The 26,416-nt window shown below is 45.3% G+C and overlaps 1 protein-coding gene across 1 annotated transcript in view; it reads right to left on the bottom strand.

Annotated features, from left to right (window-relative positions):
• The window catches only part of LOC137427218 (unconventional myosin-VI), a 175,070-nt gene that overhangs the window by 44,738 nt on the left and 103,916 nt on the right, over positions 1–26,416 (bottom strand). Inside the window, 13 exon segments of the mRNA XM_078778565.1 lie at positions 602–752; positions 2,691–2,781; positions 6,328–6,457; positions 6,640–6,717; positions 8,822–8,857; positions 8,859–8,953; positions 9,166–9,259; positions 12,999–13,037; positions 20,352–20,519; positions 20,778–20,873; positions 21,474–21,601; positions 22,240–22,312; positions 23,867–23,958. Coding sequence (XP_078634691.1) covers positions 602–752; positions 2,691–2,781; positions 6,328–6,457; positions 6,640–6,717; positions 8,822–8,857; positions 8,859–8,953; positions 9,166–9,259; positions 12,999–13,037; positions 20,352–20,519; positions 20,778–20,873; positions 21,474–21,601; positions 22,240–22,312; positions 23,867–23,958 — 1,271 coding nt within the window.

Genomic DNA, 26,416 nt, shown 5'->3' with positions numbered 1-26,416 from the left:
AGAGGGAGAGAGGGAGAGAGAGAGAGAGAGAGAGAGAGAGAGAGAGAGAGAGAGAGAGAGAGAGAGAGAGGAGAGAGAGACAGAGAGACACAGAGACAGAGACAGAGACAGAGAGAGAGAGAGACAGAGACAGAGACAGAGACAGAGAGACAGAGAGACAGAGAGGGAGAGAGAGAGAGAGAGAGAGAGAGAGAGAGAGAGAGAGAGAGAGAGAGAGACAGACAGACAGACAGTGAGAGAGAGAGGAGAGGAGAGAGGAGAGAGGAGAGGAGAGAGGAGAGACAGAGAGAGACAGAGAGAGAGACAGAGAGAGACAGAGACAGAGACAGACACAGAGAATGAGATAAAGGCAGGGAGACAAAGAGACGCATGTACATAGAAACAGATGCAGAGAGACAGACAAACAGATGCAGAGAGACAGATAAACAGATGCAGAGAGACAGACAAAAAGACACAGAGAGATGGACAAACAAACAGATGCAGAGAGACAACAAACAGATGTAGAGAAAGCTGTACAGAGAGGCAGAGAGACAGACACAGAATCAGAGAGACAGACACAGACAGTGCAAGTTTAACAAAAGAAAACTACAGGAGAAATTACCTTGATCTTCATGTTGAGCTTGTCCAAAGTTTCCTCCAGGTTGGTCACCTTTTTGCTCATGTCGATCCGTCCTTCTTTTAGCGTGGCCACCACCTCGTTCATCTGGCCCAGCTGCCTTCGGAGCCCGGAAACCTTCACCAAACCCTCGATGCTGTGGACACACCAGAAACTCTCAGCCACAGGTCACGGAAGTCCAACGAGAACATTCATAGCTATCTGAAGGAGCTACAGGTATTAATGAGTTATATTAATCCAACGCAACGAGATGATCAAGATGTCCCTCAGGTGATCCCAGGTGATCTCATTATACTGTACAAGAGTTGACATAGGTGGCCACATGGTTCTGCGTTACCACCAGCATGTGGTGACAATGCATAACATTTGATTACTGGTGATGAGTGACGTGTCGATGCACCTTAGACAAACGGCCACACAAAGGTAAGACATTGGACTCCTCGTTTCTCAAACTGTTTAGTGATTTTCACTCTCACCATGACCAACGGAAGCCACCATTGTGTGCGAATGGGACAATCAATAACCTGGTCTTGCACTTCCTGTAGATTGTCATATTGGAGATGTGCAGGGAGCACGTTATCTCATTAGTTGTCCTGTCCCCAGAGGTTGTCCCCAGATGTCCCGTCTTACTTTGCGGACGTCATAGATCCCACGATCTTTCGCAAAGACTGTATGAGCTAACACCTGTACCCTGAACAAGTCACCGATCACACCAAACAAAGGTAATATAGACTGTGCTCAGGAACGCAAAGCAAGAGTTTAAAAGATCCTTCCCAAGTCCTTTTTCTCAAGATTGCATGGGGTAAGATGTTCAATGAACTCTCATCAGCTATCGATATAATAATAGCGTAAGGACTCGACTTTGTTATCCCTTTTACGCCGCACCCAGTGACCCGATGCCCACGGCACTAATGGATTTACGATCTACGAACCGCGCTCTTTGTTTATCACGTACAGCCATACTCGAAAAATCTGAATTATCCGACGTTGGGGCCTAAAAGCATCCGATTAACTGCCGATACGATGCCACCTTACGACGCCATCGTATTGGCGTCTGCTGGGCGAAGGCGAAGCAAGCCGTCCGCTGATTGGACAGTCGAAGGCGACAGCAAGCCGTCCACTGAGTGGACAATCCTGAGCATGCATTTGTGCCGGTGTCGGCGATTGCGGTGTACGCTAACCTCATCAGGTGGGTTTACCATAATTTCTACAAATACGCACTCATATACGCACTCTTCATTCTCATCTTTCTTCCTAACTCTTACTCGGATAAGCAAATCCCCTATGCCATCCATAATGGTACACTCTATCCATACACCACATCCTCCCTTCCGTGGATGTTCCACGGGTTTCGGCTAGTCTATATAATAATAGCGTAAGGACTCGACTTTGTTATCCCTTTTACGCCGCACCCAGTGACCCAATGCCCACGGCACTAATGGATTTACGATCTACAAACCGCGCTCTTTGTTTATCACGTACAGACATACTCGAAAAATCTGAATTAGCCGACGTTGGGGCCTAAAAGCATCCGATTAACTGCCGATACGACGCCATCTTACGACGCCATCGTATTGGCGTCTGCTGGGCGAAGGCGAAGCAAGCCGTCCGCTGATTGGACAGGCGAAGGCGAAAGCAAGCCGTCCACTGAGTGGACAATCCAGAGCATGCATTTGTGCCGGTGTCGGCGATCGTTGTTCATATACGCACTCTTCATTCTCATCTTTCTTCCTAACTCTTACTCGGACAAGCAAATCCCCTATGCCATCCATAATGGTACACTCTATCCATACACCACATCCTCCCTTCCGTGGATGTTCCACGGGTTTCGGCTAGTTATTATTAAAAACTTCCATGGATAACTACCAGGATTTCTTCCATGGATTCCACATTCAGGACAAGATGATCAAAAACGCTTCGACAGCCGAGAGGATACACTGAGGCGGACCAAGCCGTAGGAGAATGGTTCTTACTGCCTATGGTACTCATTTTACATTGGTCTTAACACCACAGGGGTATCTCATTCAATAGGGTCTTGTTACAACAAGATAGACAACACTAAGGAAAAACAAACCGGTGTTTGTACTTCTTTCGGCACAGGAACATCCGAATGAATTTCTGGACGGTCACACAGGCGGTGGCTCGGTACAAGATCTTATTCTTCACTGTGGAAACACATCGGTAAGCAAGGTTAAAGGAGCAAAGTGGACAGTGCACACAGGCCACACAACATAAACGTCGACGATACGAATCGAAGAATGAAGCGCAATTATTCTGAGGAAGAAAGCGTTACACACTGCATTGTGGTTACTCCAGGTACTTTGCTTAACCACATTTTAAGGTCTGAAAGCACCAACAATGGAACTTTTTTGTGAGAGTCCTTGGTGCAACGATGTCACGTGACCTAATTGGGCATGACCGATTGGCCAGGGGGTACGGGCGGAATCAGGCTTCAATCTCTCCATTAGGTGATGGGATTGTCCTAAAAGTTTCTGCCGCCCGGCTCAAAACTCTATGAATGAACTCACCTGCTCGGGGTGGCACGCCATAATGATTAGCAAGTTTGCGGGAAGGAGTTCCGGATCCTCTGCCTTTCACAGTGGGATCATACAGCAAACAAAACCGAAATCGAAAAAAAAACCTCGGAAACTAATATTTGGACATGACAATGATATTTGGATTAATCAATTAACTGATTAATTATTTCATTTTTCAAATCTATCACTTAATTCATTTTCAAAAAGTTACAGATTTGGATGAAACAGTGGTGGTTTAGGTATGCCAATTGATTAAGCAATTCATTATTTTACGATTTTTAAAATGAATTTTAATCATCGAGTGCTGGAGTTTTTTTTTTTTTGTATACAGAGTCGAGGCTCGTGAAAGAGATAACATTTATCAAACAAACAAATCAAACAAACAAGCAAACAAAGTATATAAAAAGGGGAGCTGTCGACAAGATGGGGAGAGAAGGGAGGCAGCACACAAACACAACATTTGAGAGCAGGGACATCGGGAGATGTTTTTGGAGGGAGAGGGCCTGGGGGGAGGCAGGATAGGTATAAAACGCAAGGACACCAAGGACTTCCAGGAAAGAAGTCAAAAGTCACCTCAAAAAAGTGGATTTGGGGTGAAATTAGCGGGGGTAGAAAAGATCAAGGTTTTGGATGGGGGAAGCTAAGAGATGGTGGTGAACAGCCGTTTTAAAGACCTGGAGGGAGGAGTGGGATTGAAGAGAGTGAGGGAGTTTGTTCCAGAGGCGGGAGAAAAGAGGAATGAAGGAGTGAAGGTGAGCAGAGAGTCTTGATTTTGGCAGTTTAACCATAAGAGGGTTGCAGGCAGATCTTGTGCGACCTGTAGGAATATTTGGGGGACAGAGCCCAGAGAGAGCTGGGGGAGCAAGGCCGGAGAGGAGTCGGTAGAAGACGGAAAGACCACCAACCTGCCTGCGGTGAGTGAGTGAGAGGCCCTCGGAGATAGCTTCATCGCGGGAGATTCCAATGATTCTGAATGCTTTGGTTTCAAAAGCGTGAAGACGAGCTAGGTGTGAGGCAGGAGCACCAGACCAGAGGGGAGAGCAGTACTCCATTGAGCTGCGGATGAAAGCCTTGTATGTGGTGAGGAGCTCAGGTGTGCCAAGGAAGGACTTCGCACGACGGAGGATGCCCAGTCGGCGATTGGCTTTGGAGGCCAGATTTGAAATGTGGTTTTCCCAGGAAAGATCATGGCAGATAGTGAGACCCAAAAGCTTGAGTGACAGAACTTCTTGGAGAGGATTATTCAGAAAGTAGATGGGAGGGTTGTCCAGTCGGTCTTTTCGGAGAGACATCGTAAGAGTGTGAGATTTGTCAGGATTGAAAGACATGTTCCACTTGTTTGCCCAGTCTGTGATTTTGTCCAGGTCTGCAGAGAGTGAGGAGGCTGCAGACTGCCGATCGGAGGGATGAGGAATGGAGCGGCAGAGAGTAGAGTCATCAGCAAAGAGATAGAGAGGACTTTCAAGAGAGTCGGAGAGATCATTGATGAAGACCAGAAAAAGCACAGGGCCCAGAACACTGCCTTGGGGAACTCCAGCCTGAACAGGAAGAGGAGATGAGAGAAACCCATTCAGGGCCACACGTTGACGACGACTAGAGAGGAAGTCTCTATGTTATCATATCTATGTTATATTATTTATTTATTTGGCATGAGGTCCGGTGTATTTGGAATGAAACTCTACTTTTTTCTTTTTTTTTTCAACGTGTTATTCCTTAAAACTTAGCTTGACGTTCACCTTAGGTTAATTGAGAAATTGAGGTTTAAAACTTTTTTTTTATTGTTCTGAACAACTGTTCTGAACAACAACAACTGAACAGCTGTTCACCACCATCTCTTGTCTTCCCCCATCCAAAACCTTGATCTTTTCTACCCCCACTAATTTCACCCCAGATCCACTTTTTTGAAATACCAACTTCTTTCCTGGAAGTCCGAGCAATGCCCTTGTGTTTTATACCTCTCACACCCACCCCCCCTCTTCCCATGCCCCTTCCTCAAGCCCTCTCCCTCCCACAGATCTCCCGATGTCACTGCTCTCAAATGTTGTACTTGTGTGCTTCCCTCTCTCTCCCCATCTTGTCTACCGCTCCCTTTATCTTATGTTTTATGTGTCAGTTTGTTTTTTTGTGATTAATGTTAGCTCTTTCACGAGCCTCGATCTTGTATACAAAAAAAAAAAAAGACAACATTTTTCCCACCGGGATCGATCAAATAAACAACTTGGATTCACTAATACGAGCGACCATTACTCAGAGCTGCGTTGGTAATCAGATGATACATGGTCAGACCGTGTCCGAGCGCAGAAAAACAGCAACAACTTCATATTATGCGACGCTTCTCACTATTACCATGGTGGGCCCCATCGCCGCAAAGCAACTCCAACAGGAGATAAGCGTCAATCTTGTTAACATGGATAAACAACATTCTGGGTTAAACAATCATTCCTGGAACGACCAGTCATATCAATAAACATCAAAATAAATAACAAGATTTAAATAAAACGTCTCGGTATTTCACCCAGCACAAATCCCAGAATTCCCAAGCGGAAAGATGAGAAGGTGACGGTAAGATGAGAGGTGATGGACTGAGCTATCCGTGGAACAGATGAAGTGTAACTCAACATGTGCCGAGGAACTCATGATGGAACCTCTCACTCCACGATCCTGCATCTCAAAAAATACACAAAATGGAAGACGAGATGATGATGGATCACGTGATGCACGACATCTACCGCGATGGAATGCACGACAGACTCGACAGCACGAAGTAAACAACTGGGATCAAACGACATCCCACGCGCCCTCTCGGCGATGCCATCAACATACGTCGCACAGACGAGACTCGAAAAGGTAACGGCCCATCCAAGGAGAGCTCACGTTAAACAAGAACCGCTGTGCGAGTGTCAATCCCACTCCGACCCGTTTCATCTCATCCCTTCAGATCACCTGTCTCATTCCTCACCTTCAACTGACAACTTGTACAGAATGTAAAAAAGGAAAATTTCAAAGTGTTAAGAAGTGCATGCTGGGAAGATGAAAAGGCATCAAAGGCAGGAAGCAAAGAGAAGTGAGATGCCACCAGAGACAGACGGGTTTCGAAGCACAGACAAATCAGAGAAATGGCAGCTTCAGAAGCGGATAACGGGGAATGGTGCTGAAGATGCAAGTTGGACATACGTTTGATGACGCACAGCGAGCACGCCTGGGCCTTGCGCCAACGGCTGCAGATAAGCCAATGCTTCACGCGTTCCACCAGCTCGGACAGATGTTCCGGGTCGGACTTCATGAGCCGGTCGAACTCTGAAAACTGGATAACGGCATGTCCCATCACATCATGGATCTTTCTACACAGACAGTGGAGCTATCATCCTGCGGTACAACACCCTGGTGATTACGCCGATGCAGGAACCCATCAGAAAAAACCATGGGACAGGTACAGCACACATGGGACAACTGCTTAGGAGACAAAGAAGGGAACCTAGGACATACCTTGCCAGGTCGAAAGAACACCTTGGTCATTCCAAATTTGTAATCCTTCTCATTCAGGCCAAGAGCTTTAAAGAGGGTCTGCCGGTACACACGGAGACACGCACGCATGTATACATGTACAACCATGATCCATTATCACAATCATGATACGTCTATGAGTATGGGTCACCGTGGAAACATCGACAGATAGGTGCTAGTCATAAAGGGGTCGTCCTGCCTGTCTGTGCATTTCGTACGCAGGATTGGCCTCAAAGAGAGGAAAGGTGCTCATTATCCCGGTGTGCTCCGTGCCTCCAGCACGGATCAATGGAGTTAATAATGGTGAAGAATTGCATGTTTTGTGCCAGTATACCACCTAAGGTGCGTCTCGCATGATGTAGTACATTAGTGAGGACGTGTACTTTATGACACACTAAGGCAGACATCCCAATTCTGAGCATTTATGCCTCATTGACTCATTTTCATGGGTCGATTGCATAGCGTGCGTGGAGGACAGGGTTAATTGTGGTGATATGGAAGGGGAAGAGGGTCATTCAAGATCTGGGGAAGTACAAGGACATTGCACTCCTTAGTCATGTCATGAAGCTGCTGTAGAGGGATCTGGATTGGAGGATAAGGATGAGTGTGGAGAAAGAGATCGGAGAGGAGCAGCAGGCGTTTAGAAAGGGTAGGGGAACGACAAATGGGATATTCACGATGAGACAGCTGGTGGAGAGGCGGTTGGAGGTGCAAGGTAAAATGGCATTGGGATTTAGGGACCCGGAAAAGGCCTAAGACACTGTCCCGAGAGAGATGGTGATACTGAGATGGATGGAAGTGTTGGAGGCAGAAGATAGGTTGGTGGAAGGGATGGATAAGGGAAGGAAGGGAAGAGTTTTTGTTGGTCCTGGGAAGCCAGAGCAGTTCAATATGAACATCGGTTTGAGGCAGGGCAGCGCTCTCGGCCCACTCCTGTTTGTCATGGTGATGGAGCCGAGGCAAACATGAGGGGTATTCAGGGGAGGTGGAGAGTGGGCGGGAGATGCAGGAATTAATGGGAGCGTGGAAGGAGGAATTTGAGAAACATGGGCTGAAAATGAGCATGGAGAGGTCGGAGGTGATGGGGGTCGGGCAGGAGGGAAAATAAATGAACATCAGGTTAGAGGGGAAGGAGATCACACATGGAAATAGGTTTGAGTACTTGAGTGGAATAGTGACTGGGGATGGTAATTCAGAGGATTCAGGTGGTTGGGAATGTATGGAGGAGGTTGGAGGGTGTAATGGCAGACAAAGATTTCAAGGAACTTGAAATGGAAGGTGCTGATGCCGTGTGTAACGCCGGCCTACCTTTACGCTCTGGAGACGGTGGCATTGACAGAGAGACAACAACAGAGGCTGCAGATTTGCTAAACAACTGGGTCAGGAGGATTATGGGAGTGAAGAGGGTGGATAGAAGGTGAATGGATGAACTGAGGGAGGAGATTGATGTGCAGATGAGCTTGATGGGGAGATTGGTGAAATGCCGACTGCGATGGGCTGGACACTTGGTGCGGATGGGGGAAAGAGAGAATGGCAAAGAGACCGGATAGGTTGAAGGAGCAACGTAGGAGGGAAAGAGGGAGACCACGGTTGAGATGGGCGGATTGTGTGAAGAGGGTTATGAATAAGGTCGGGGTTGTTGGAAGGTGAAGAGAGCTGGCTGAGGACAGAGGGAAGTGGAGGAGGATCATGGTCAAGGTAGGGCAGGAGCTTGGTACAATCGGATCTCACCCCCTTACAAAGGTAAGAAGAGAAGAACAACAAAAACTTGAAATTAGATTTTAATTTGGGCCGATAATGATCAGGCTTTGTGTAGCTAATGTAAATTGAGGGGAAAAGGTTCTTTGTTAACGCGGTTTAAAGTGAATGTCGCGTATCCATTTTCAAACAAACTTCCATTGCAATGCTCGTCAAATCATACCCCGAATCACTTTCTGATAAACCATCAAAATCCCAAGAGTCAATAAACAATTAACATCCATCAGAACAAATGAACCCTTCACTGTTGACCATTTAGGGTTGCACCAGAACATCTCCAACCACCGAACAAAGAGAAAGAGAAAGAGAGCCGGAGATGAGCCCCAGCGGTGCTATAAGACGGAGCATAAAAGAGGACGAGCGGCCAAAGGAAGGCCAAGACCGGAGGGACAAGGTGACCAAGCACCTTGCAGAAAAGCCGTGGGTCAAGTCGCACGAGCGAATTCAGGCATGTACATCTTGTACATGTTGTAGAGTTCGTGGAACGGAGCTCGAGACGGGAAGCCGCCCTGCATGAGGTCCAAAACCGACACCATACCTGCGGTCAGAGCGGTAATGAGCAGAATTAAGCAAGACAGCCAACTTGATGTCCAACAAAGGAGGTCCGGTGACAGACATTGGGAATGCTTATGACATGAATGATGGATGGTAAAAATCAGGTTTTGCATCATCACCAAAAATAAATTTAAAATCTAGACAGACAAAGGAATTGTAATGTAAATGAGTGAATGACTTGGAGGAAAGATTAACCTGAGCACTGCAGCTGAGACAGGATCTGACTGCCCTGGAACTGCTTGCTGCACATCTTCAAGTTTGGTTTGATGCAGCGGATAAAACCTGCCCCCTGGTGGACCAAGTGAGTACAAAATCAGACAAACCATGGTTACAACGACAGCTGCAATCAAATGATCACAATGCATCAGGAGATCACGTGGTACAATCATCATAATGCGCAAGGACATCACGTGGTACAATGTTACGTGTCATTTTACAAATCTTCTAGAAACAGGGTCGTGCAACACGAGGTAAAGGTAGTGTTTGTAAGGTAAGAACCATCAGCCAGAAATAGGTCAACAAACGTTTTGGGGCATCAGGCTCGCACCCTCACCCCCCTTTCCAACCACCCTCCCACCTCCCACCCCCACCCCAAAGCCCCACCCACCTCCCACCCCCCACCCCAAAGCCCCACCCACCCCCCACCTCCCACCGACCACCCCCCAACCCCCACCCACCCCCCACCTCAAAGCCTCACCCACCCCCCACCCCCCACCTCCCAACCCAAAGCCCCACCCACCCCCCACCTCCCACCGACCACCCCCCACCCCAAATCCCCACCCACCCCCACCCCCCACCTCAAAGCCCCTCCCACCTCCCACCGAATCAAACACATCTTTCGGTTATCATCTATTCAAGTACTGTAGGTGCAGAAAACACCAAGGTACGTGTCATGGCGTCAAACTAACAACACAGCCAAAGCAGTGTACACTGTATAATCAAACGTATTTGGATAGTGATCGAACACGCAGTATTATTAATTAACAACTATTTAATCAATATTAAATTGGATGTTGTCTGACGGCAAAGAGGACAGCTTTGGACAAAACATCAGTAAATATCGACCTTAATACGACATGGCTCCACCTTAAAAAGGCTTCTCTTCACCAATCCATCAATAATCAGTCTCCAAACCACATTCTCAATACATCAATAAATCAACGTCTCCAAACCACATTCTCAATCCATCAATAAATCAACGTCTCCAAACCACTTTCTCAATACCGTACATCAATATTCAACGTCTCCAAACCACATTCTCAATCCATCAATAAATCAACGTCTCCAAACTACATTCTCAATCCATCAATAATCAACGTCTCTTAACCACATTCTCAATCCATCAATAATTATCAACGTCTCTTAACCACATTCTCAATCCATCAATAATCAACGTCTCTTAACCACTTTCTCAATACATCAAGAATCAACGTCTCCAAACCACATTCTCAATCCATCAATAAATCGACGTCTCTTAACAACTTTCTCAATGCATCAATAAATCAACGTCTCCAAACCACATTCTCAATACATCAATAATCAACGTCTCCAAACCACATTCTCAATCCATCAATAATCAACGTCTCTTAACCACTTTCTCAATCCATCAATAATCAAGGTCTCTTAACCACTTTCTCAATCCATCAATAATCAAGGTCTCTTAACCACATTCTCAAGACATCAATAATCAACGTCTCTTAAACACTTTCTCAATACCGTACATCAATTAATCAACGTCTCTGAACCACTTTCTCAATACATCAATAATCAACGTCTCCAAACCACATTCTCAATCCATCAATAAATCAACGTCTCCAAACCACATTCTCAATCCATCAATAAATCAACGTCTCCAAACCACTTTCTCAATACCGCACATCAATAATCAACGTCTCTTAACCACATTCTCAATCCATCAATAATCAACGTCTCTTAGCCACTTTCTCAATACATCAATAATATCAACGTCTCCAAACCACATTCTCAATCCATCAATAAATCAACGTCTCTTAACCACTTTCTCAATACATCAATAATCGACGTCTCCAAACCACATTCTCAATACATCAATAAATCAACGTCTCCAAACCACATTCTCAATCCATCAATAATCAACGTCTCTTAACCACTTTCTCAATCCATCAATAATCAAGGTCTCAACCACATTCTCAAGACATCAATAATCAACGTCTCCAAACCACATTCTCAATCCATCAATTATAATCAACGTCTCCAAACCACATTCTCAATCCATCAATAAATCAACGTCTCCAAACCACATTCTCAATCCATCAATAAATCAACGTCTCTTAACCACTTTCTCAATCCATCAATAATCAACGTCTCTTAACCACATTCTCAATACATCAATAAAGAAAGGGAGGAGGGGGAGGGGAGGGGAGGAGAGGGGGAGGGGGAAGGGGAGGGGTGAAGGGGAGGGGGTAGGGTGGAGGGGCAGGGAGGGGGAAGGGGAGGGGGGAAGGGAGGGGGAAGGGGAGGGGGGAAGGGTAGGGGGAGGGGGGAGGGGAAGGGGGAGGGGGGAAAGGGAGGGGGAGGGGGAGGGGAGGGGGAGGAGGGAAGGGGAGGGGAGGGGGGAAGGGGAGGAGGTAGGGTGGAGGGGGAAGGGAGGAGGAAGGGGAGGGGGGAAGGGTAGGGGGAGGGGGAGGGGAAGGGGAGGGGGGAGGGGGGAGGGAAGGGGAGGGAGAGGGGGGAGGGGGAAGGGGAGGGGAGGAAGGGGAGGGCCAGTCAACAATGACGTTGCAGTTCTCATGGGAGGAGAGCAGCACAACAATCGCGACATCGTCCTGCATCTTCGCAACAACAGCACGAAGTGGATTTTGGAGACTCACCGATCCTGTGACGCCCTCCAGTACCGGCGTTGCCGGGCGGGGGAAGGGAGACCCATACATTCCCAACCCGTACATTCGCCCTTTCGACTCAAACTCACTCGGACAAAAGCCTCGCACAAATTACACCGTGAAGGCCCAATGGCCATGTCTATGCCACAAATCAAGTACGTGAGCGAGTCTGGCGCACTGAATTGAAAACATATAGAACGCTCATACTCCGTGAAAAGTGTAGCTGCCGTGTCGCCATCTTGGTTAGCACGACTCAACCAACTCGCTTTCGTGGATCTCGTTTGTTTTGAACGTGTCCCAGATTTTAAAAGCCAGACAACTGTTAAAATGCCATTTTGTGCGGCAATAAACTGCTCCAATCGGTTACGGAAGGGTTGTGGAAAGACCTTTCACAGCTGTTTCAAAGACATTTAAATCATATCGCACAAAATCGACAAAAATCGACACAAAACACGATCGCACAAAAGGTGAAAAAACGCAATCGCTTTTCGCTCTGAATTACGTGCAAACGCGTGACGGAAATCACCATCGCCCAGCATCGCGTGCCAACCAAGATGGCGCCCGGTAGCTGCATCTACACCTATGTGGTGTGAATGGCAATGGTCATTCTATATATTTTCCGTTCAGTGGTCTGGCAGCGAGGATGGAACATCACGTGATCGCTCTGAGCGAATCAGCGAGCTGCTCTGGCACCGGCTCAGATTCCATGTATAATGTTCCTCGCTGAAATGCGCTGAGGTAAATATGAATAAAAAATATGGATCTCGTCAAATATTTTTAGGTAGGCCATGTCCTTCCCTGGCTCAATGGCCATGTCTGTGCCAAATGTCAAGCACGTGAGCCTCTCCGTTTAGGAGTCTATCGGTAACACACACACACACACACACACACACACACACACACACACACACACACACACACACACACACACACACACACACACACACACACACACACACACACACACACACACACACACACACACTGTGTTTTATTTATATAGATGGGAATTATGCAGGAGCTGTTAGGGAGGGGGCACTTCAAGTTTGGTAATCCAGTGTACCTTTGGTTTACAAACAACATCAGCCTTATTACATTGTGTCAGATCATACCTGACAAAACAAAAAACAAATAAAGATCAGGAACCTTCAAAGGAGTGTTCATCCTTACCGTTGATTGTAACTTGTCCAGCAGCTCATTAAGCTGTGCCTGTGGAGGGAAGGAAGTGGGTGGGCGAGAGGTGTGGGGCGGGAGGTGTAGGGAGGTATGGGGGGGAGGTGTGGGAGAGAGAGGTGGGGGGAGGAGGGGGAGGTGTGGGGGGGAGGGTTGTGGGGGGTGGTGTGGGAGTAGTTGTTACTACAAACGAGAATTCTTCATTCTCAATACAATGCACATCCTCTCCTGTCTACGTGGCAAAAAAGAAAAACAAATGAAAACTTAAATCTCGTTCATAACATGGGAAGGGCAAATATACCATGTCTATCCTACAAATACTGGATATCATCTCTATCCTAAAAATGTGCCATCTCTATCCTATAAATATATCATCTCTATCTTAAAAATATACCATCTCTATCCGATAAATAAATAATCTCTATCCTAAAAATATACCATCTCTATCCTACAAACACTGTATATCATCTCTATCCTAAAAATGTGCCATCTCTATCATACAAATATAACATCTCTATCCTATAAATATATCGTCTCTATCCGACAAATATACCATCTCTATCCTATAAATATATCATCTCGATCTTACAAATATACCATCTCTATCCTACAAACACTGTATATCATCTCTATCCTAAAAATGTGCCATCTCTATCATACAAATATAACATCTCTATCCTATAAATATATCGTCTCTATCCGACAAATATACCATCTCTATCCTATAAATATATCATCTCTATCTTACAAATATACCATCTCTATCCTACAAACACTGTATATCATCTCTATCCTAAAAATGTGCCATCTCTATCGTACAAATATACCATCTCTATGCTATAAATATATCATCTCTATCGTACAAATATACCATCTCTATGCTATAAATATATCATCTCTATCGTACAAATATACCATCTCTATGCTATAAATATATCATCTCTATGCTATAAATATATCATCTCTATCTTATAAATATATCATCTCGATCTTATAAATATAGCATCTCTATCCTACAAATATACCATCTCCATCCTACAAACACTGTATATCATCTCTATCCTAAAAATGTGCCATTTCTATCTTACAAATATACCATCTCTATCCTATAAATATGTCATCTCTATCCTACAAATATACCATCTCTGTCCTACAAATATATTGTCTCTATCCGACAAATATACCATCTCTATCCTATAAATATTGCATCTTTATCCTACAAATAAACCATCTCTATCCGACAAACACTGTATATCATCTCTATCCTAAAAATGTGCCATCTCTATCCTAAAAATGTGCCATCTCTATCGTACAAATTTACCATCTCTATCCGATAAATATGTCATCTCTATCCTACAAATATACCATCTCTAACTTATAAATATATCATCTCTATCCTACAAATATACCATCTCTATCCTACAAACACTGTATACCATCTCTATCCTACAAACACTGTATATCATCTCGATCTTACAAACACTGTATACCATCTCTATCCTATAAATATATCATCTCTTTCTTACAAATATACCATCTCTATCCTATAAATATATCATCTCTATCTTACAAATATACCATCTCTATCCTATAAATATACCATCTATATCCTATAAATATATCATCTCTATCTTACAAATATACCATCTCTATCCTACAAACACTGTATATCATCTCTATCCTAAAAATGTGCCATCTCTATCTTATAAATATACCATCTCTATCCTATAAATATATCATCTCTATCTTACAAATATACCATCTCTATTCTATAAATATACCATCTCTATCCTATAAATATATCATCTCTATCTTACAAATATACCATCTCTATCCTATAAATATTTCATCTCGATCCTACAAATATACCATCTCTATCCTACAAACACTGTACATCATCTCTATCCTAAAAATGTGCCATCTCTATCGTACAAATTTACCATCTCTATCCCATAAATATATCGTCTCTATCCGACAAATATACCATCTCTATCCTATAAATATATCATCTCTATCTTACAAATATACCATCTCTATCCTACAAACACTGTATATCATCTCTATCCTAAAAATGTGCCATCTCTATCCTATACATATACTGAAACGCAAAAGAAACTTACCACCTTTGAAACCTTTAAATATCAACAATAACACTGCGTGTAGTAAATGTGTGAACTTATTTGTGGACAATAGTGTCCTCACTGTCAGACAAAACGGTCATGGATGGTCACTTGAACCTTCAATGGTCACTTCATAGCACAGCTGTTGAACAGCCGTTTTGACTGTCAGTGATTAGCCAAGGGGTACGGGATGATTTTAATGAGCTGCACGTGATGTCTTGATATTGGCTTTAAAAAGGCCAGTGCAAAATGGGCATTTTGACCAAAAAATTTGACCATTTTGACCAACTTCAAAAGGACCGAAAACGCAAAAGAAACTTATCACTTGTTTGAAATGTAATAAAATTGTAACAGTTCAAAATAAAACAAACCAACAATTGCTAATTGAAACATTGGCATTTTATTGATGACATGTCAAGTTTTTGACCAAGATACACCATCTCATCAGTTTGTTCTACAGTACAGAACAGCACAGGGTGCAATGTCAGTCCCCTTTCAATAGCGTGTGTGGCCACCATTGTTTTGGATACAGGCAGTGCATCGTCGGCGTATACTGCCTACCAGTCTTTGGATGGATTGCTGCTGGATTCTGTCCCACTCAGTCCTCAATGTCTGAAGCAGCTCTGCCCATGTCCTGGCCCTGCCAACTACGCGTCTCCCAAGCTCATCCCACAGGTGCTCCATGGGATTCAGGTCAGGGGAGAACGCAGGCCACTGCATGGTGTTGATGTTCTCGCCTTGGAGAAATGCAGTGGTAAAGCGAGCAGCATGGGGACGAGCGTTGTCATGCTGAAAGGTTCTCAGTTCTGGGTGGTCTAGCAGGAATGGCAGCAGATGAGGTCGCAGGATGTTATCCACATAACGCTGGGTGTTAAGATTCCCATCCACAACCACCAGTGGCATCCTGTACCGGCCTGATATGGCGGCCCACACCATCACACTTGGGCCACCCCACCTGTTGGCTTGACGCACGCAACAATCGGCATATCGCTCGCCAGTTCTTCTCCAGACACGCTCACGCCCATCAGGACTGTCCACACAGAACCTTGACTCATCGCTGAAAGCGACCTCGTTCCACTGCACCAAGGTCCACCGCTGATGCTGCTGGCACCATCTCTGTCGGTTGCGGCGATGGGCAGCCATCATCACGGGGCCTCTGTATGGTCTTCTGGCAGTCAGACCATAGTCATGCAGTCGTCTTCGTGCAGTATCATTGGAGATCCGTGGTTTGCATGCCCCGGAGTTTCTGCCGCAGTGTGGGATGCTGGACGGAATCGATCCCGCAGGTGACTTTGGACCATCTGCCTGTCCTGCTTTGCAGTGGTGACTCTTGGCCTCCCTGATCGAGGTCTGTCATCTGCAGAGTTGTGGAGGGTGTCTCTTTCCACCAGGGCCGATATCGTCTGGTGTGAACAGCCAAGGCGACGTGCCACCTCACGGTAGCTCAGTCCGCCTTGCAGCATGCCCAGGGCACGCTGCCGTTTATCCCTTGACAATCGTGGCATGTTGATTGAAATGCCCATTTTGCACTGGCCTTTTTAAAGCCAATATCAAGACATCACGTGCAGCTCATTAAAATCATCCCGTACCCCTTGGCTAATCACTGACAGTCAAAACGGCTGTTCAACAGCTGTGCTATGAAGTGACCATTGAAGGTTCAAGTGACCATCCGTGACCGTTTTGTCTGATAGTGAGGACACTATTGTCCACAAATAAGTTCACACATTTACTACACGCGGTGTTATTGTTGATATTTAAAGGTTTCAAAGGTGGTAAGTTTCTTTTGCGTTTTCGGTCTTTTTGAAGTTGGTCAAAATGGTCAAATGTTTTGGTCAAAATGCCCATTTTGCACTGGCCTTTTTAAAGCCAATATCAAGACATCACGTGCAGCTCATTAAAATCATCCCATACCCCTTGGCTAATCACTGACAGTCAAAACGGCTGTTCAACAGCTGTGCTATGAAGTGACCATTGAAGGTTCAAGTGACCATCCGTGACCGTTTTGTCTGACAGTGAGGACACTATTGTCCACAAATAAGTTCACACATTTACTACACGCAGTGTTATTGTTGATATTTAAAGGTTTCAAAGGTGGTAAGTTTCTTTTGCGTTTCAGTATATATCGTTTCTATCCAACAAATATACCATCTCTATCCTATAAATATATCATCTCTATCTTACAAATATACCATCTCTATCCCATAAATATATCGTCTCTATCCGACAAATATACCATCTCTATCCTATAAATATATCATCTCTATCTTACAAATATACCATCTCTATCCTACAAACACTGTATATCATCTCTATCCTAAAAATGTGCCATCTCTATCCTATAAATATATCGTTTCTATCCAACAAATATACCATCTCTATCCTATAAATATATCATCTCTATCTTATAAATATATCATCTCTATCCTACAAATATACCGTCTCCATCCTACAAATACTGAATATCATCTCTATCCTAAAAATGTGCCATCTCTATCTTACAAATATACCATCTCTATTCTATAAATATATCGTCTCTATCCGACAAATATACCATCTCTATCCTATAAACACTGAATATCATCTCTATCCTATAAATATATCGTTTCTATCCGACAAATATACCATCTCTATCCTATAAATATATCATCTCTATCCTACAAATATACCATCTCCATCCTACAAATACTGAATATCATCTCTATCCTAAAAATGTGCCATCTCTATCTTACAAATATACCATCTCTATCCTATAAATATATCGTCTCTATCCGACAAATATACCATCTCTATCCTATAAACACTGAATATCATCTCTATCCTACAAATATACCATCTCTATCCTACAAACACTGAATATCATCTCTATCCTAAAAATGTGCCATCTCTATCTTACAAATATACCGTCTCTATCCAATAAATATATCGTCTCTATCCGACAAATATACCATTTCCATCTTGCAAATACTGGATATCATCTCTATCCGAAAAATGTGCCATCTCTATCTTACAAATATACCATCCCTATCCTATAAATATACCATCTCTATCCTATAAATATATCATCTCTATCCTACAAATATACCATCTCTATCCTACAAATACTGAATATCATCTCTTTCCTAAAAATGTGCCATCTCTATCTTACAAATATACCATCCCTATCCTATAAATATACCATCTCTATCCTATAAATATATCATCTCTATCCTACAAATATACCATCTCTATCCTATAAATACATCATCTCTATCCTACAAATATGCCATCTCTATCCCACAAATATACCATCTCTATCCTACAAATACTGTATATCATCTCTATCCTAAAAATGTGCCATCTCTATCTTACAAATATACCATCACTATCCTATAAATATATCATCTCTATCCCACAAATATACCATCTCTATCCTACAAATATATCATCTCTATCCTACAAATATATCATCTCTATCCTACAAATATACCATCTCTATCCTACAATACTGTATATCATCTCTATCCTACAAATATACCATCTCTATCCTACAAATATACCATCTCTATCCTACAAATACATCATCTCTATCCTATAAATATACCATCTCTATCCCACGAATATACCATCTCTATCCTACAAATACTGAATATCATCTCTATCCTAAAAATGTGCCATCTCTATCTTACAAATATACCATCTCTATCCCACGAATATACCATCTCTATCCTACAAATACTGAATATCATCTCTATCCTAAAAATGTGCCATCTCTATCTTACAAATATACCATCACTATCCTATAAATATATCATCTCTATCCCACAAATATACCATCTCTATCCTACAAATATATCATCTCTATCCTACAAATATATCATCTCTATCCTACAAATATACCATCTCTATCCTACAATACTGTATATCATCTCTATCCTACAAATATACCATCTCTATCCTACAAATATATCATCTCTATCCTATAAATATATCATTTCTATCCCACAAATATACCATCTCGATCCTACAAATATACCATCTCTATCCTACAAACACTGTATATCATCTCTATCCTAAAAATGTGCCGTCTCTATCCTATAAATATACCCATCTCTATCCTACGAATATAACATGTCTATCCTACAAATATACCCATCTCTATCCTACGAATATAACATGTCTATCCTACAAATATAACATGTCTATCCTACAAATATACCCATCTCTATCCTACGAATATAACATGTCTATCCTACAAATATACCCATCTCTATCCTACGAATATAACATGTCTATCCTACAAATATACCATCTCTATCCTATAAATATACCATCTCTATCCTATAAATATAGGCATGTCTATCCTACAAATATACCCATCTCTGTCCTACAAATATACCCATCTCTATCCTACAAATATATCCATCTCTATCCTACAAATATACCCATCTCTATCCTACAAATATACCATCTCTATCCTATAAATATACCATCTCTATCCTACAAACACTGTATATCATCTCTATCCTAAAAATGTGCCGTCTCTATCCTATAAATATACCCATCTCTATCCTACGAATATAACATGTCTATCCTATAAATATACGCATCTCTATCCTACAAATATACCCATCTCTGTCCTACAAATATACCCATCTCTATCCTACAAATATACCCATCTCTATCCTACAAATATACCCATCTCTATCCTACAAATATACCCATCTCTATCCTACAAATATACCCATCTCTATCCTACAAATATACCCATCTCTATCCTATAAATATACCATCTCTATCCTATAAATATATCTTCTCTATCCTACAAATATACCCATCTCTATCCTACAAATATACCATCTCTATCCTATAAATATACCATCTCTATCCTATAAATATATCATCTCTATCCTATAAATATACCATCTCTATCCTATAAATATACCATCTCTATCCTATAAATATATCATCTCTATCCTACAAATATACCCATCTCTATCCTACGAATATAACATATCGATCCTACAATTACACGGTCCATATCGATCCTACAATTACACGGTCCATATCGATCCTACAAATACCCAGCAATCGTTTGTCTCCATTTAAGTAATCTCTTTACAACTCCATGTTCACCAGTTTCTCGCCTCCATACTCGATACATTGCCAACAGGCCCGTCCATGTAAATAGTGTGTGTGTGTGTGTGTGTGTGTGTGTGTGTGTGTGCGTGTGTACCTGTGTATGAAAACACACCTTGAATTTGTTTCCAAGACTGATGAAGCTGAGCTTCCCTGCCTTCTGTTTGGAATTGCGTTTGGCGTCATTCTTAAACAGGCACTTCACGAAAGGGTCACGTGACACAGATACCAGACACTCCAGCGACATATGCAGAGCGTCGTTGTTTTTCTCAACAAAGTGGGACTGCAACAACACACCCCATGTTTGTGCGTGACTCGGAGCAAACACACAGAGCTCACATGATCAGAGGAGGCTGACCGTTTACAAAAGAAACAAACGGTAGCGGTACCGCACTTTTGGAGGTGACATAACGAGATGTCGACATCATGTTGAGATACAAATATCATGGATATTTACATCAAACTCGATATGGAAGTGACCAAATAAAAAGATATGTCTGGGCTCGGTTTGTGTTTGGGTGGTGTATAGGCTGAGGAGTACCGTTTCATAACACACGGCTCCAGCAAAATGGTGAATAAGGAATCCTTCATCATCTCGCAGGTTCCTGTGTACGGTCAACTTCGATTTCCTGGGGATCTGAGAGAAGCAAATGCAAAATGAGCCAAAAGGAGGACGACGTGTGGGCAGGTTGGAGTACCGCAGGCCCAGGGTGATGGGAGCGGGAGTACCGCAGGCCCAGGGTGATGGGAGCGGGAGTACCGCAGGCCCAGGGTGATGGGAGCGGGAGTACCGCAGGCCCAGGGTGATGGGAGCGGGAGTACCGCAGGCCCAGGGTGATGGGAGCGGGAGTACCGCAGGCCCAGGGTGATGGGAGCGGGAGTACCGCAGGCCCAGGGTGATGGGAGCGGGAGTACCGCAGGCCCAGGGTGATGGGAGCGGGAGTACCGCAGGCCCAGGGTGATGGGAGCGGGAGTACCGCAGGCCCAGGGTGATGGGAGCGGGAGTACCGCAGGCCCAGGGTGTTGGGAGCGGGAGTACCGCAGGCCCAGGGTGATGGGAGCGGGAGTACCGCAGGCCCAGGGTGTTGGGAGCGGGAGTACCGCAGGCCCAGGGTGATGGGAGCGGGAGTACCGCAGGCCCAGGGTGATGGGAGCGGGAGTACCGCAGGCCCAGGGTGATGGGAGCGGTGAAATGGAGGGTAGCGAGCCAGATCGGAAATGAACTAAGTGAACATACCGAGATACGGAAGTGTTTGTTGTGCTTCCGGTGGACTGTGGCAGTAAAGTGCAGGTCACTGGCTTGAGGTAGCTTGTTCTCCTCGTCTAGAACATCCAAAATACCAAAGGTCTTTGCTTCAATTAGATCTGAAACACACGTCACAAATCACGCATTGTGAACAAGAGACACCTTCAAATTTCTAGTGTTTCATCGTTATCCAGTTCAAGCACAAGATGACGTCCTTTCCATTTGAACATGTGTACCTGCTGTAATTAGTGGGCAATTACAAAGTGTAAATTGATGTCTAATGTGAACCATAGCCAATCAGACAAGCAAATGTTGGGATATCATCCGCAGAGAGCACTCACTGTATGCCTTGTCTCTTACCCTCCCCCCTTCCTCTATCCCTCTCCTTCCCTCCCTCCCTCTTCTCCCTCCGTCCCTTATCCTACCCCTCCCACCACCTATACCCTCATCTCCCCCTATCTTCTCCCAACCCTCATCCTCCCCCTCCCCCCACACTTTCTCCCTTACTCCCCCTCCCTTCCTACTCCTCCTCCTCCTTTCTCACACCCCTCCCCTTCCCACCCCTCACCTCATCCTCCCCCTCCTCTCTCAATATTCCTGTCATGAAGCGACTCTGTGTTGCCCGGCAACGCCGGGTACCTTTGCTGATCATAAAATAAATAAATAAATGAACAAATAAATGAGCCCCATCTACCCGAATTCACGAGCACCCTGGGTGAACACAAGTGGCCAATTGAGAGACATTGAGAAGCATTACCGATGCAGTCCTGATTATCGACATATTTCACTTCATTCACTCCCAGTCCCTCCTTCTGGTACAGCTCTTGCTCCTGTGAAAGGAAAACGTGTTTCACAAGGATTCACCTTATTAACCGACTTGAAGCAAACCAATTTGTGTCAATGAATGAATGAATGAATGAATGAAAGAATGATCGTTTTAAGGCCATTTTTCCCCGCGAGAGCGGAGGTTAGCCTGCAAGATGTGTCAAAATGTCAAATGTGTCAAATGCAAGAATTTCCTCATTATGGAAAAACATCTGAGTTTGAGAAACCATTTGTACCATTATCAATAAGAGCAATAGGAATTGTCCATTTGTGATGTTAAGATGAACATCAACAATAAACAACCAATCTGATAGAGTAACAATCAATTTAAGATCACAATGAGGGACACGCAAGATCGCACAGATGTGCAGGGACATAGGGTCACGCAGGATCACCACGCAAAGTCACACAGACATGCAGGATCACATCACGCAAAGTCACTTGGATACACAGGATCACGCAAAGTCACACGGACACGCAGGATCACATCATGCAAAGTCACACGGACACGCAGGATCACGCAAAGTCACACGGACACGCAGGATCACATCATGCAAAGTCACACGGACACGCAGGATCACGCAAAGTCACACAGACATGCAGGATCACATCACGCAAAGTCACTTGGATACACAGGATCACGCAAAGTCACACGGACACGCAGGATCACATCACACAAAGTCACACGGACACGCAGGATCACATCACACAAAGTCACACGGACACGCAGGATCACATCATGCAAAGTCACTTGGACACGCAGGATCACATCACACAAAGTCACATGGACACACAGGATCACGCAGCGTCACACGGACACGCAGGATCACATCATGCAAAGTCACACGGACACGCAGGATCACATCACACAAAGTCACATGGACACACAGGATCACGCAGCGTCACACGGACACGCAGGATCACATCACACAAAGTCACATGGACACACAGGATCACGCAGCGTCACACGGACACGCAGGATCACATCACACAAAGTCACATGGACGTACAGGATCACGCAGAGTCACACGGACACGCAGGATCACATCACACAAAGTCACATGGACACACAGGATCACGCAGCGTCACACGGACACGCAGGATCACATCACACAAAGTCACATGGACATACAGGATCACGCAAAGTCACACGGACACGCAGGATCACATCACACAAAGTCACATGGACACACAGGATCACGCAAAGTCACACGGACACGCAGGATCACATCATGCAAAGTCACATGGACACACAGGATCACGCAAAGTCACACTGACATGCAGGATCACATCATGCAAAGTCACATGGACACACGGGATCACGCAAAGTCACATGGACACACAGTCACAGTCACTTACAATCAAGCACTCGCAGCCTCGTATACAAGATCGCAAACCTCTTTATGGGGGGAGGGGAGTGAGTGCATCGACATAATTTCATGGAATCTTTCACAGACTTTCACACGAAAGGAACATGCAACATGGTCTAGTTATCCACATAACATTTACCACCATAAAAAGGAGCATCAACTCTTAACAAAGGAATTCTTCATTCTCACCTCTTTCAAAATGCGTTCATTGAAAAACTGCTGCAGTTTCTCGTTGCAGTAATTAATGCAGAACTGCTCGAAGCTGTTGTGTTCAAAGTATTCTGCAAAGAGACAGTTGTGGATATCAAGAACACGCATGGATCGTCTGACCATGCACCGTGTACATGGCACCGCATAGACGGCACCGTGTACATGGCACCGCATAGACGACACAGTGTACACGGCACCGCATAGACGGCACCGTGTACACGGCACCGCATAGACGGCAACGTGTACACGGCACCGCATAGACGGCACCGTGTACACGGCACCGCATAGACGGCACCGTGTACCCGGCACCGCATAGACGGCACCATGTACACGGCACCGCATAGACGGCACCATGTACATGGCACCGCATAGACGGCACTGTGTACATGGCACCGCATAGACGGCACCGTGTACAAGGCACCGCATAGACGGCACCGTGTACATGGCACCGCATAGACGGCACCGTGTACACGGCACCGCATAGACGGCAACGTGTACATGGCACCACATAGACGGAAACGTGTACATGGCACCGCATAGACGGCAACGTGTACATGGCACCGCATAGACGGCAACGTGTACATGGCACCGCATAGACGGCACCGTGTACATGGCACCGCATAGACGGCACCGTGTACATGGCACCGCATAGACGGCACCGTGTACAAGGCACCGCATAGACGGCACCGTGTACATGGCACCGCATAGACGGCACCGTGTACACGGCACCGCGTACACGGCACCGTGTACATGGCACCGCATAGACGGCAACGTGTACATGGCACCGCATAGACGGCACCGTGTACATGGCAACGCATAGACGGCACCGCATAGACTGCAACGTGTACACGGCACCGCATAGACGGCAACGTGTACATGGCACCGCATAGACGGCACCGTGTACAAGGCACCGCATAGACATCACCGTGTACAAGGCACCGCATAGACATCACCGTGTACATGGCACCGCATAGACGGCAACGTGTACATGGCACCGCATAGACGTTACTGTGTACATGGCACCGCATAGATGGCACCGTGTACACGGCTCCGCCTAGACGGCAACGTGTACATGGCACCGCATAGATGGCACTGTGTACACGGCACCGCATAGACGGCAACGTGTACATGGCACCGCATAGACGGCAACGTGTACATGGCACCGCATAGATGGAAACGTGTACATGGCACCGCATGGCGCCGCATAGACGGCACCGCATAGATGGCACCCCATGGCGCTGCATAGATGGCGCCGCATAGACGGCACCGCATAGACGGCGTCGCATAAACGGTGCCGCATAGACGGCGCCGCATAGACGGCGTCGCATAGACGGTGCCGCATAGACGGCGTCGCATAGACGGCGCCGCATAGACGGCGTCGCATAGACGGCGCCGCATAGACGGCGTCGCATAGATGGCACCGCATGGCGCCGCATAGACGGCGTCGCATAGATGGCACCCCATGGCGTCGCATAAACGGTGCCACATAGACGGCGCCGCATAGACGGCGTCGCATAAACGGTGCCGCATAGACGGCACCGCATAGACGGCACCGCATGGCGCTGCATAGACGGCGCTGCATAGACGGCGCCGCATAGATGGCGTCGCATAGATGGCGCCGCATAGATAGCGCCGCATAGATGGCGCCGCATAGATGGCACCGCATAGATGGCACAGCATACACGGCGCCGCATACACGGCTCCGCATAGACGGCGCCGCATACACGGCACCGCATAGATGGCGCCGCATAGATGGCGCCGCATAGATGGCACCGCATAGATGGCACAGCATAGACGGCACCACATAGATGCAGTGGCGTACCTAAGGTATGGCAGGTATGGCACGTGCCCTGGGCGCCACTTGAAGGGGGAAGCCACCGAGCAGTTTCTATTAAAGTCAGACAAGCCATCCTCGGATAGTGAAAAAAGAATTTTCTTCAGATGTATGATCTGTCTGATTATCATGAGTGAGAAGCACTAGGATGGCGAGATTGTTAAACCACTTATATAAATTATTAGGTAAAAATACAGTGCTGGGAGCTACATGACCACATACCTCACAGTACCACTGCTCAGTGCCAACTGGCAGTAAGACCATTCTCCTGCGCAAACTAGGGAGGTAGTCTAGAATTTTGTGCAAAATCTGTGAAATTTAATGTTCTTATTAAAAGTGCCATTTCCTTATTTCAGAGCATTGTGTAAGAAGATCATGAAACGTTTCTTCACGAAGAAGAAGGAAAGTGGAGCTGAAGGACGGAAGAGACGAAAGTTGGAGATGGAGGAAGCCAAGAAGTCGAGCAAGTTCTTCATGCCCTTCTTTGAAAAGCCCAGCTCCTGCATGTAGTGACCAGCTCCTGAAACCGTAGATATCTCATGGCATTAAGGTGGTCATTCTCCTTCCCTTTGTATAAAGTGACCATGGCCTTCTCTCCAGCTTTGACGACCTGATCCTTTGATGACTGTCTATTTCCGAATAGTTCAGCCTGTTCACAGAATTCTGTGTCGTCATTGACCAGTTTCAAAGCAACT

Source organism: Myxine glutinosa, chromosome 5 (genome assembly GCF_964187855.1).
Source record: "Myxine glutinosa chromosome 5, kmMyxGlut1.1, whole genome shotgun sequence".
Classification (NCBI taxonomy): Eukaryota; Metazoa; Chordata; class Myxini; order Myxiniformes; family Myxinidae; genus Myxine; species Myxine glutinosa.
Note: the sequence above shows the minus strand (reverse complement) of the source record. Positions and strands in the feature narration are given on the sequence as shown.